General features: G+C 42.8%; 1 protein-coding gene across 2 annotated transcripts in view; it reads left to right on the plus strand.

Annotated features, from left to right (window-relative positions):
* Positions 1-6,156: 6,156 nt before the first annotated feature.
* The window catches only part of LOC120408138 (regulator of G protein signaling 7 binding protein), a 74,688-nt gene continuing 67,365 nt past the window's right edge, over positions 6,157-13,479 (plus strand). For both annotated transcript variants that reach the window (XM_039544747.1, XM_039544748.1), the window contains exons 1-2: positions 6,157-7,071; positions 9,911-10,077. In XM_039544747.1, coding sequence (XP_039400681.1) covers positions 6,913-7,071; positions 9,911-10,077 — 326 coding nt within the window. In that variant the 5' untranslated portion in view covers positions 6,157-6,912. The remainder of the gene's footprint in view (positions 7,072-9,910; positions 10,078-13,479) is intronic.

The following is a 13,479-nucleotide window of genomic DNA, read 5'->3' on the forward strand; positions in this document are numbered from 1 at the left end:
ATCTGACATTTTCATCCCGGGCCTTGGGGTACACAGTCTTCAGGTGCTTAATCCATTCCCTGCATTGCACAGAAGTCCATGATGTTTGATATGGTCTTGCAGAGGTGGATATTTCTGGAGCACCTCCTGAAATCATGATCCTAGGTGTAATCACAGCAGAGGTTAACTAGAACTCTAGTATGCCCTTTCAGCTAACTACCTGCATGCTGGATGGTGGGCATCTTCTGCACTATTTGGCAGAGCAGGACTGAGCTGTTCACAAACTGGAGCAGACTCCATGAAAAATGAAGGGTTAGATGCCCAGCAAGAGTACGTGACCCGGTAGATAGCTTCCAGAGCAGAGACGGTGACTTGGAAGTGAATACATAGAAGGGTCTTAAGATACAGGTACAGAGAATTGTGCGAATGGTGCTAGTGGAGGACTATCTAAACTTGAGCCCAAGTGTCCATGCCATGCCTTTGTTACCTTCACACTGTAAAGTGAGTGGATAGAATACAGCTCACAGCTTAACATGCACTCTGACCTGTACCTCCAGAGGATCATGTCAGTGTGGGTTCAATGAACCCCGAGATGTGCATTTAAGGGCTTTGAGTATGGATGATAGGGGGGTTGGGCAAAAATGCATATCATGACATACAGCAAGCCTGCAGTGTAGACATACCCTTACTCTTTCCCCCTCAAAGCCTCCCCCACTCACTTCTTTTCTCCATCACTGTGGACAGCACCACTATCCTACCTATCACTCAGATCTGTAATGTGGCATCATCTTTGACTCAGACCCCTTTCTAGGTCCTCACATCCAGGCAATGTCTAAGTCTTTCAGATTCTTTCTGCATAACATCTTTAAGATACAGCCTTACATATCCATCCATACAGCTAAAACTCTTATCCAGGATTTCATTACGTCACATCTCAATTACTGCAACATCATTCTCTCTTGACCTTGACAAATGCTATCTTGGCCAACTCGTATCCATTCAGAATCCTGCTACAAAGCTCATTCTCTTAGCCCATTGCTTTTACCATGTCACCTTTTTCTTTGAATACCACCACTGGTTCCTGCTTTTCTATTGCATCAAGCATAGGCTAATTGTCTTCACTTTCACAGCCCTTCACAACCTGTCCCCACCCACTTATCCTCTCTCATTCACTATCAAAATGTTGGCTCTCACTTCCAACCAACCTGTGATACCAACCTCCATTGCTCACTTGTTCAAGTTTCAAACAGGCACCTTTGTGCTTTCTCCCATGCTGCTCCTCACAGTTGGGAGGAGTTCCGCATAAACATATTCAAAATTAGCTCATTAGCCTCCTTCAAATCCCTCCTTAAAACTCTCCTCTGATGCCTCCAAAGAAACTCACAGTGGTTAGGTCACTGGTGCGCTGACACCACTACCTATCATGCTGACCAATACTGCCTCATTGTTTCCTTATTCTCCCCAGTTATATCTATCTGTTGTCTCTTTTGTTATACCTAGATAGTAAGGTCTGTGAGGCAGGGACCATCTTTTTATTTTGTATAGTACCTAGCACAATGGAGTTTTGGTCCATGACTGGGGCTCCTAAGCACTATGGTAATACAAATAATAAACTAGGAGGCTGACACTTTGTAACTTCTGTAGTTTGAGCTCATTGTACATACCAGGGTCTTCTTGCATTCTGTCAACTATTTCAGGACTCCATATAACACCCTTAATGGGGTTCTGTACACCTCTCATTTCCTCGTCTTCCCATAACAGAGAAACATTTGTTTCTGTATAATTTTAGAAAAAACATGTTGCTGCAAATATACCTGTCTTTACTCAGGAGATTATTTTGTTTCCTTTTGGTAGGAATTTAAAGTAGAGCCTCGTTTTCTTTTATTCAGAGGCAGTCTTTGATAGTGTATTTTGGAATTCTTCCCCAAAGACTTTGAGAATCAAGAAGCTGTACAGAACTGACTGTTTTTTCTTGATTTCAGAATGACTTGTTCTCTGTCTTTCCTGCTACTCCTAAGTAACCTTTCTGATGTCATGAAATCCTTAACTTTCCATGATGATCTCAAAAGTCTGCTGCAAGGATAAACCAAGAAAAACTGACAAGTGCAAAATCATCATTTTTATACATGGCCAGAAAAAAAGCAGAATTCATATACATTCTACAATGGGGACATTTTGAAAATATAAGCCATCAGGTACGAATGCCTCAAAGATTGTGGGGAGTTGAAGGTTGTGAGAAATATACGTTAAAATGTAAAGTCTCATTTAATCTATTACTTCAGTGTCATATGGTGAAAATTTCCAGGAGTGAAATCCTGAGCCTATTGAAGTCAGTGGGAGTTTTACCATTGACTTCAGTGGGGCCAGGATTTCACCCTATATACGAAATATACAATCAAACAAAAATGCACTCTTTTTTGGATTTGCTGTTATTATCATTATTTTGTTATTTGTGTTATGGCAGCTTCTAGACACTCCAAACATGACTAGAATACTTTGTGTTAGGTGATGTATGAACTAAGAGTAAAAGACAGTCCCTGTCTCAAAAAGTTAGAATATAATTTAAAACAAGATGCCAATTATTGGGTGCAACAAAAAATAGGAAGAAACAACAGAGGGAGGATGTGAGAAACAGTAATAAAAACATGTGTTTGCATAGGCCAAATACGTGCATGCCTAGATGGTTATAAACTGGTAAATATATTTTTTTAATTATGACAAGATAAATATCAGAAGTCCCTGGCCATTTATCTAGCCACTATCTAGAATGTCATTTTGCATCAATTCAGTGGTTCAAATTCATCCTTGATGTAGTCCCAAAGACACCAGTGGGTTTACACTAGGGATTCATTTGGTCCAATAAGTAGAACTCATTAATTTCTAATAATTTATTTACACTGGATATACCAGCTCTTCAGACACGCAACTCCAATAGCTCAAACTAAGTTCCTTAGAAAGGATAAGTATTTTTTGTTCTGCAAGGACTATGTAGGACGGTGTACCCATTGGTGAGTGAAAAATTAGTCATCTGTGCTTTGTCGGTGATATTGATCCGATTGAAACATTGCAAAAATAAGTGCAAAAATTGCTAGAAAGAATAGTGGTGGAAGCAGAGAAGTTAGGTACAAAGATAATGTTGACATCTTAGTCTGTTGAAAAAATATTCCTACCCAAATCTGAGGAGGCATTGGAGTGCACTGAGCACTTCAAATAGCTGGGTAGCATGACTACAAGGGATGCTAAACATCAGAGATCTGAAATAGAACTGGATTTGCAAATGCTGCTTTAGCAACACTGAGCCACATTTGGAGTAGTAAAGGTATTACTATGACATGTAAAATGAAATTATGGCAGTCTCTTGCTATATGAGACGTGGATGCTAAGGATATAAGACATTAAGAGGCTTTCTGCCTTTGAACTGAAATGCCACAGGCAATTACTGTGCTTTAGCTATACCTTGCATGCAAATAATGAAGAGGTAAGTGCACAAACTTACAACATAACCGGGATGATACCTGATATCATCTAGACCAGTGATTCTCAAACTTTTGTACTGGTGTCCCCTTTCACATAGCAAGCCTCTGAGTGCGACTCCCCCCCCTTATAAATTAAAAACACTTTTTAATATATTTAACACCATTATAAATGCTGGATGCAAAGCGGGGTTTGGGGCGGGGGCTGATGGCTCATGACCCCCCATGCATGGATGCCCAGGGCGGGGCAAGTGGAGCAATTTGCCCCAGGCTCTGGGCCCCACAGGGGCCCCCACAAGAATATAATATTCTATAGTATTGCAACTTTTTTTATGGAAGGGGCCCCCGAAATTGCTTTGCCCCAGGCCCCCTGAATCCTTTGGGCAGCCCTGCCCCCATGTAGTAACCTCATGACCCCCTGAGGGGTCCCAACCCCCAGTTTGAGAACCCCTGATCTAGACAACAAGAGGAAGAAAACTTGAGCTTGTGGGACAAGTGAGTCGGATGAGCAGAGGAAGAGTGCCAAAGCAAGTTTTGCAGGGTCTGGTGCTGGGGCAAGGGGTACTTTTGGCAAGTGTGATTAGAAGATGGGGCTGACTGGACAGGATGCGGTATGCTGCACTTCTCAAAGCTGCATGAAGACTGTAAATTGTGTAGGAAGGCTGCTGGCCAGTGACTCCCAGGTGGTGTGTTTACTGTTCATTGTGATGTGATTTAATGGTGCTTTGTACTAGGAAAGTATAACAAATAAATAAATAAACACACAATGACAGCGAGAGGAGAAATTGCCTTCATATATTTGCTGTCTAGAGAAGAAGTGTAGTCCCATGGCTAAAGGCACAGAAGCCTGGACGTTTATGTTCTTTCTGGCTCTGTCCAATGAATCAATGTGTGGTCTTGAGTGAATCATTCACATCTTTCCAGGCTTCACTCTTCCCATCTGTAAAATGGTGATAAGGATAATTGCCCACTTCTGTAAAGCACTGAGATATACCAATGAAGTACCAAGTATTATTATTACTACAACTACATAGGGGTTGAGCTATGGTACTTAAACTCCTTTGAAACATAAATTCACAGGCCTGCGACGCTGACTCAGCCCTGTATCCCCAGCAGTATATTATGCAGTTTACTGTGAAAAGGGAAATGGGCTGTCTTTCAAATGGCACTTGTAAATAGAGATCCTCTCGGCTCTGTCTGGCTGTTGAAGATCCCATGGCACTTGTAAAAACAAAAGTAAGGTTTTGGCGCAGTGTCATTGGCCAGTGGTTCGCTGCTGCCCTCCATCTTAGGCCATATCTACTTCATAGTGTTTTTTTTTTCCAAAAAATTTTCCACCACTGATGCAACCACTGCAACTCCACCAGTGATAGTAACATTGGTAGTATGCCAAAATAGACTGGCCACCAGCATTATAATCACAATGTCATCAAACCCTGCTCAGAGCAGTGGTTACAGCAATGGGGACCACTGATACCCAGTCTACATTAACACTTCCACTGTTGCTCCCACTGACAGGAGCACTGGTGGGAAGTTTTAAGAAAACAATTTTGAATGTAGACAAGGCTATAAAGGTGTCTGCATTCCATTCTGTGTATCCTGGAAACAGGTCTGCAGTCTTGTCCCTTAGACAAGACTTGTCCCTTAAAGTGCTTGAATCTCCGTGTGCATCTTTAGAGGCAGATTGGGCTCAGAGTTTGTAACGTGTGCCTTTGTTCTTAAAGATGCTATATATGTAAAATATCCACATTGTACTATGAAAAATTCTATGTTTCATGCTGTAGAGAAAGTTATTGTGCAATACTTCGAGTGAGGCAAATTCAGACATGACCATTACTGCATTACTATTAACAGGGATGGTGGGGCATAGATTTGTAATCAGGCCCAGCACCTGAGGTATTGGGTTAGAGCAGTAGCCTGATGAATCAGGGATGTGCTATGTCTGACTAGTCTTGTTGGAGAAAGTGGCTGGTGACGATCTTACCACAGTATAGCAGCCTTCTCCTTCTGAGAAGGAAAGTGCATTCGCTCCCTGGGGTGTTTCATGCTTCACCCCATTGTACAGGAATATTATGGGATTCAAGGAGTGTAGAGGAAATGAGAAGAAATGTTTATATAATGCTTTCTACCCTCCAGGAAGAAGGTCTGTTGTGACTATTGTTTGAGGGTTGAGTCTTTGTGTTGTGCACTGCAGAATCTCCCCTCCCTAACCTCAGATAAGAGCATTTTCTCTGATGTGCAAAATTCCATAAAAAGAATGTTTGTTTTTGTATTCTAGGGACTCATTTTTGATCAAGGGATCAATGATTGTTTAAAAAGACAAGCCCTTCATCTAAATAAGTAACTTGATTGTTGATTAGCTCCGGAGCTTTGCAAAAAATTAGATGTGGAACTGTGCTAATTATGGTAAAGGATACTTTTTATAGTACTGTAATTGGCGTCAGTTAGATCCAAGGAGCTATGCACTTACTCCAATTATATCAAAGGGAAAGGGATCACTTTTTGTGTAAGATTGCTCACGGTGAAAATTGCTCAGCGTTTGTAAGCTGTGACTCCTACAAGCTTAAGGGAGTAGCTATGAAAACTATCACATTTTTGCCTCTGACCTGGACACCTACACAATCCAGGTCATAAACAGTTAGCTTGAAATATGGGCAGGGCGTAAGGGGTTTCACTCTGACACTTCTGCTTTCCAATAATAGAGCCGCTGAAGTAATACTGCAAGTGCTGCTCTTTGCGGATGGGATTGGGTTAATGTATACACTGTAGGGGGAGTTGCATGGATGGATCACATTAGTATTCCCGCCCTATCAATGTGCTGTGTTGCTCACCACGTCAGTCTGCCCGATTCCCTACGTCTAACCAGTCCCACCAAAGGGTTCAGATGGGATCTTCAGCGAGGCGAGCCCGTGGAGACCGGATCAGGGCGAACGCTTAGGGGCCGCACGCACACACGCGGCCCTTCTCTCCCGGGGATGAAGAAGCTGGCGCTGCTCTGGGAAGACACCAGGACAGGCAGCCCCGGCAGCAGCGCAGGTTTTGAAGGCTGAATTCCCTCCTGAATGGCAGCTGCCAGCTGCCAGCCCCGGCTGCCTCTGCCCGACCTGCAAATCGATGCCGAGGGGAGGAGAGCTCAGCGAGCCAGCACGGGGCTCTTTCTGCAGGGGCTGACATGCTGCTGAGCCAGAGAAGTTGCCGAGCCCGCTCCCCTGCCTGGCCGTAGTGGGAAGGATGCTGCCGGGCCCCGCGCTCGCTCCCCCAGCCCTTCCGCACGCTGAAGGTGACCAGCCGCCGCTGCAGCATTTTAGTCTGTGACTGGGGAGGTGTGAGGAGAGAAAAGTGACTCTGGATCCCTCCTCGGACTCCTCATCGCCGAGCTGCTGCCGCTGGTGGTGGGGGAAACATTTGCCCGCTCCTGCTGGGATCAGTGCAGCTGCTTTTGCTTGGTGGATGCGTATGCATGAGTTCTGCACCGAATGGGCGCAAGAAGCGCCCCAGGACCGCTGGCTCTATCTTCCAGATCAGCAAGCCCCCCGTGCCCGCCAGGGACGGGGAACGCCGGGGCAGCGGCTCTGAGACCTCCTACAAAACCCAGAGAGCCCTGGAGGACTGCAAGATGGTGGGTAAAACAAAGGGCTCCCCCCCCCCATTGTATTTTTGTAGTTTGCGGTCGTGCCACTCCCCCTCCAGCTTGTCTATTCCGATCACGTGCAGCTGCACTATTTTTAAAACTGCAGCCCCCGGTTAAGTTGACACCAATTCGCCCGGGTCGTAATGGCTAAAGACAGACCATGTGCCGTGAGAGGGGGGAAACTCCTGATGGAGCCTGCAGATTTTTGACCCTCAACCCTCCAAATTGTATTAGCAAAATAGAAAACAAGGCTAGTGCACCAAAATAATCCAGATCCATTGCATCCCATTGCAACAATGCTGCAAAAACCCGGCTCCAGCACTCCCCCTTCCCCAAGATCTAGCCAAATTTTGCCCCCAACCCGCCCAAATTCTAATGCCTTGCCTAGAAAGATCACAAGTGTAGCTACTCCAACGGCACTAATAAAATCTGTGTCCTGATTCATCTCAGCCTTGCAATGCTGCAAAAACCAGGATCTGGCACCTAGATTCTGCTGAATTCTGCCAATTTTGGCCCCAACCCCTTAAAATCTACCGCTTAAATAGATAACAAGTAGAGGTGCTTTTTGTATGCCAAAAATGTCTGGACTTCAACACACCTTAGCAGTGCAAAATACTAGATTAAAGCACCAGGATCTTACTGGATCCATCTAAATTTTGGCCCCCCAAATGTAACAGAACAAAATTTCTTCACTAAGGTAGTCACTTACTATGCCCTAAATAGTTGGACCCCAGCATGTTCCAGCATAGAGTGACCAGACAGCAAGTGTGAAAAATCGGGACGGCGGTGGGGGGTAATAGGAGCCTATATAAGAAAAAAATCCCAAAATCGGGACTGTCCCTATAAAATCGGGACATCTGGTCACCCTATTCCAGCAAAATAACAGCACAAAATCCGTGTCCCTGGCACTAGAATCCAGCTGGACCTCAGCAATATTGGGCCCCAACTCTGCAAATTAGAGACTCTAACTAGAAAACAGGTGGAGCTGATGTATTTTTCATTAGAAATTTGAACCCTGATATCAGCCCTCTATCATTGGAACATGCAATGGGGTACCTGGATCTTGCCAATTTTTGGCCCTAATACTCCAAATTAAACTGTCTAAATAGAGGGAGAAATGTAACAGCTCCGAGTGCACCAAAAAAGTCCAGACCTTATTGCAAGTTGTCACGGCGGCACTATAAATACATATATCTATCAACATTTTTTCATTCTAACCCCCAAATTTGAACAGCTTAATAGAGAAGAAGTAGAATTGGAGAAGCTGCACTATATAGCCGGTAATATGTTTAGGTTTGAGATTAAAAAAACAAAAGTTTGGGACCAAAAATTGCCAAGACCCAGCAGCATCCAGGTGCTGAATCAAGCTTTTTGTGCTATTGCAGTTTCCAGATGCACAAGGGTCTGGATGTTTTGGTGGCGTAGTAGCACTACCATTGTACTCTATTTAGGCAATGGCTTTGGGGTGATAACTGCCAACATTTGGCTGTCTTCACCAGAATCCGGGTGCCAGATTTGAGATTTTTATGGAACTTTGCACCACAATGGACTGAGGTCCAGATTTTTTATTATATTATTATTGTTATTATTATTATTATTTTGTGCACTAGCATTTACACTTGTTCTCCTTTTAGGCCATGGGACTTGGGGGCTTGAGGCCAAATTTAGCAGGATCCATGTGCTGCATCTGTTTTTTAGCAGATGTATAAGGATGCATTGGGGTCTGGATTGTTTTGGTGCACCAGAAGCAGCTAAACCAGTTCTCTTATTAATGCTAGGGAATTTGGGGAGGAAGGGACAAAATTGGCAGGATCCAGGTACAGGAGCTGGGTTTTTACACCACCCTTGCACAGGGATGCATCGGGGCCCGGCCCAGAATTTCTTGGCGCAACATGAGCAGCTACCCTTGCTCTCTATTTAGGCATTAGAATTTGAGGGTTGTCTCCAAAATTTGGCTGGATCTGGTAGGATCCAGGTAAATCCAGATTTTTACCTCCTTCTTCCCCACTACAAGTGGCCTTTATTCATGCTTTATCTCTTGCAGATCATGATTGCATTCAAAGTCAACATACATTTTGTTTCTTTAAAATAAAAAGAATGCACATTGTAGATTAATGGAACAAAATAATAATCTTTCCAATTCTGTGAATATAAAGATTTATCCAATAGTCTCCAAATGTGTCTGGTAGTGTGATGCTGGGTTGGAGTATTTCTGTGGCAAGGCTGAGAGGTTTATCTATTTCTTTGTCTGTTTATTTCACACTGGCCAAAGTGCTTTCTGGAATACTAAGTGGAAAGTGCCTTTCTAGTGCATCTTATCAGCCAACAACTTCAGATCAATTTCAAGTCTGAAACCTGGGTTAGAGGCCAGTGACAGGAAGGAAATCATTACAAAATAAATTAGCAAAGGCTCGAGTGCATAAATGAATGGTACTTTCCACTCCCTAAATGTGTTGCTCATCAGAAACCAGAGGGAGTGAAGGGAATCATCTCTGGAGACATTTTCGTCTTTCATTATGATAAAAAATAATCTCATGCTACCAGGAGAAGAAAAGCTGTTATTTATGTCTGCATAATATTTACGATTAACTACCCAAACACATTCAGAGGTTAGTTGGAATATTACTTTCCTGCAAGAGAATATTTATGGTACATATAAGGTAGCTCACATGAAGGCCCTACCCATTTACTAAATGTTAAGGACTTGATCCCATTCGCTGTGAAGTCAATAGGAGCAGGTCTTGAGGTAGGAATTTTTTTTATAAATGCCCCATTATTTTATCAGTGTAGTTAAATGTTTCATGGAAGTAAACAATCTGTTTTTCAGCTTGTTCAGGAGTTCAATACCCTGGTGGCTCTGTACCGGGAGTTAGTCATTTCCACTGGGGACGTCTCCGTCAATTGTCCGTCTCTACATGCTGAAATGCAAAAGACTAGAACCAAAGGATGTGAGATGGCCTATCAGGCGCACCAAAAACTAGCAGCGATCTCTGGGTAAGAGTCTTCTTGTATTTCTTCCATTCAAGCAATTACCTTCATAATATTTAAGTTTCTGGTTGCTAAACAGTATTTCAAGGGAGCTTTGGGCAAAGGCACCAAACTGTTATACTACCAGTCTATGCAGACATCAGTGTTAGGATTTAAACTAAGAGATGTATGGTCTTGGATTTTACGGAATGTACAAACCCTTATCATAGCATCATTTTGGCCCAAATCATGCTGCTGATAGGAATTTGGCACTGATGATAGTATCCTATTCATTCCATTGAGACTTTTCTGTAAAGTGAGAAGGGTTTAATTGGCAGTCACAACGCAAAATGATCAAAAGAATATAATCCATGGCAGAGCTTCCAGGGTGAAATTCCATGGGCCTGATTCTGCAGCCCTAACACAATGCCCCATCAGTGGGAATATTACGTGACTAAAGACTGCAGGAATGGGCCTTAAAATAATATGGTTTTATAAATAGCTAAATAGCCTGTTCAGGGAGAGAAATCACCAATTTGATCACTAAGCAGGTGCAATTTACATTTGTAAAATGTACACCTGTATCTGCTAATACTCTGCTTTACACCTACAGTTGATTTTGCATGTACAAAATAGGGAGACTAAAATTCTGCCCTTATGGCTATTTACCCCTAGATCAGCAGTTCCCAAAGTTTACTTTAGCATGGATAACATCGTAAAGGAAATATTGTCTTGTGGACCATCTCCTTTCTTATTTGCTACTCTGTGACATCCCTGTGGGAACTACAGCTGTTGCTTACATCAAAAAGACATAGAGGGGAAATATTTATGTATTTTCATTTCTCTTTTATGTAATGAGTATTTTGTCCTTTTTGAAAAAAAGTTAATCACAACATCTCTTCATTTCGTCTTCCCTTCACATCTGTTCTGTTTCTCTCAGCTGAAAACAAGGATGAGAAAAAACAAGCTCTCTACGGACTACCAGCAAGTGCTCCTCAGACCATAAGTGGTCCACAGACCACAATTTTAGGAGCTATTGCCTTAGATATTTTAAGTTTGGATCCTGCAAGTTGCCTTGTGCCTCCAGTGATTTAAAGAACCACCTTGTTGTCCACTAACTTCAATGGGACTTGAACTAACTCAGCATCTTGCAGGATCAAGCCCTTGAAGTGGGACATACCTTAAAATACATAGAACTTAAACATAAATCATTTCCATAATTTACATCTGTATTCACCTATCACATTTGCCTATGTTAAATCATCTTTCTTATGTCTGCTCTCTCATCTATTTGTATTGAAATGTGGACTACAGCCTCCCAGACCATCTTTCCCTATTTGAGTCTGCAGTAAAGCCATATTACTAAATTTGTGACACCACATCCTTGTCATGGTAACAGAATGTGTCATCACAAACTCAGGATTATGGCTATTGCAGGATAAACAAAAAGAAAAAGTTGATCTCTCAAATAAGGGTAAAATCCCCCCCACCTTCATAAAGCCTGAGTATTTGGGTTCTGTGCAGGTGAAGTGCACAGGTATTGAGAGGTGAAATCCTCTTGCCAATCAGCGGTTGCTGCATAGAGCTTCTGCTTCTGCTGCTTCAGCCTATAAACTGTAATAGCTGCCCCCAGTACTTCAACATCAGCTGTGCAGGGTGTTAGGGCCACTGCACCAACACAAATGTATATCTCCCTTAGCTCGTCATAGCCTTCTGTGCCTGCCTGTGAAGATCCAACATGGAGATGCTTTCTGTGGCACACAGATGATGCACTGAGATTCCTGTGTGGCTGCTCTACCCATGATTTCCCCAAGCCAGCCCCTGTCAGGCTTAAGTGAGATGGAGAGCATTATATCGGCCTTCCGTACCACTGGTGAATCTCACTCCAAAACCAAAACACTGCCCAGGCACAGTGCTTTTTTTACAAAACTTAGGTCTAACAGCACTAAAAATACCCCTAAAAAAATAGCTGCTATTTTAAAAATCCATTCTGTTTAGATGTTGTAACAAAGATAAGGAAATATGCTTGTTTCAAAAGATATGATTTTAACATGTTCATGTCTCAGATAGAAATCTGATGCACTCACAGAGATGTCCTGCAGGTGCTATGAAATTGACATTGTAACTCATCTAATACTGTATTAAACAACTATAAATAATGTGATATCTATAACAACTGGTAAGTATTAAAAACCCAACAGTTCACTATAAATTGCTTATTTTGTCCAGTAGGCATTTCACAAGATGTGCTTTGCATGCTTAACCTCCTTCACCTGAATAACGAGAGCAACAGTGAGAGCCAAATTAACTTGTTTCATGCAGTGTTTGAGGACTGGATTAAGACGGCCAGGTCAGGGAATGTTGGGGATACAATGAAGATTCAGAGTGGAAAAGAAATAGAGATGGCAACAGACATGGAGTGTCGGTCCCTAATTCTGTAAGAAGAATGATGTATTGCACATGGGTCGGGGTCTGGACTGAGATAGGATAAGACAGACGGGAGGGGGAAACGCATTAGGGATGGTAACATAATAGAAAGGAAAGAAGCAGGAGTAGAGATTTTTGAGGCCTAGAATGCACTGGTCAGGAGGCAGCAGCACAAGGAGAGGCAGAATTGGAAGGAGACATGAGAGGATAAAAAGTTAGAGCAGGAAATAAATGGACAAATGAATGAGGAACAGGAAGAGAAGGCACCCGTTGTGGAGGGAGGGAAAAGGTGCACCTGAGGAGGAGGGCAGTTAGCAAAGGAAAGGGAAGGATGGATGTCTTCTGCAGCCTTTAAAAATAAATGAAAGCGAGAGAGACATAAGAAGAAAGACAAAAAACAAGACAGCAGGAAAAGTGTTGCTTTGGCACTGAGTTTGTTGTGGGAACACAGCCCTGGGTGGCCCTGCTAAACATAGACAATGAAGAGAAAAGTTTAAAATATCAGTGTTTTTTTTTAAATTAAATTACAATTATTGGTTAAAATCAAGACCAAGAAGAATGTCTAACATTGCCTCTGTGGCAGTTAGCACCACTTAAAATATATTGTACCCAAGTTAAAGGAATAAGAAACAGCTGAAAATATTAAGTAGCTATAAACATGTTTAATCAAAACTGCATGTTCTGTTCATACACTGAATACCACAGGAGTCTCTGTGTACTGCACATATAGTTCCCGAAAATTCTGAAACAGCATCCAAAGTGACAGTAGATCTGGTGTGATGTATTGTCAGTTGGGCAAAGCCATCACCCCAACTCTCTTGCCTTCTCTTATGGACCCGGTTCACACAAGAGAGGGGTTGAAGGTGGAGACTGGTCAGGTATGGGGTAAAGAGCGAGCATACAGAAGCAGGGCCAGAGCTAGTGCAGAGCCAGAGATGGACTATGGGAATTCTCCATTTTTCTGGATGGAGCCCTCTGGGCTATCACATGGAGGCACTGCCC

This window comes from Mauremys reevesii, linkage group 6, assembly GCF_016161935.1.
Source record: "Mauremys reevesii isolate NIE-2019 linkage group 6, ASM1616193v1, whole genome shotgun sequence".
NCBI lineage: Eukaryota > Metazoa > Chordata > Testudines > Geoemydidae > Mauremys > Mauremys reevesii.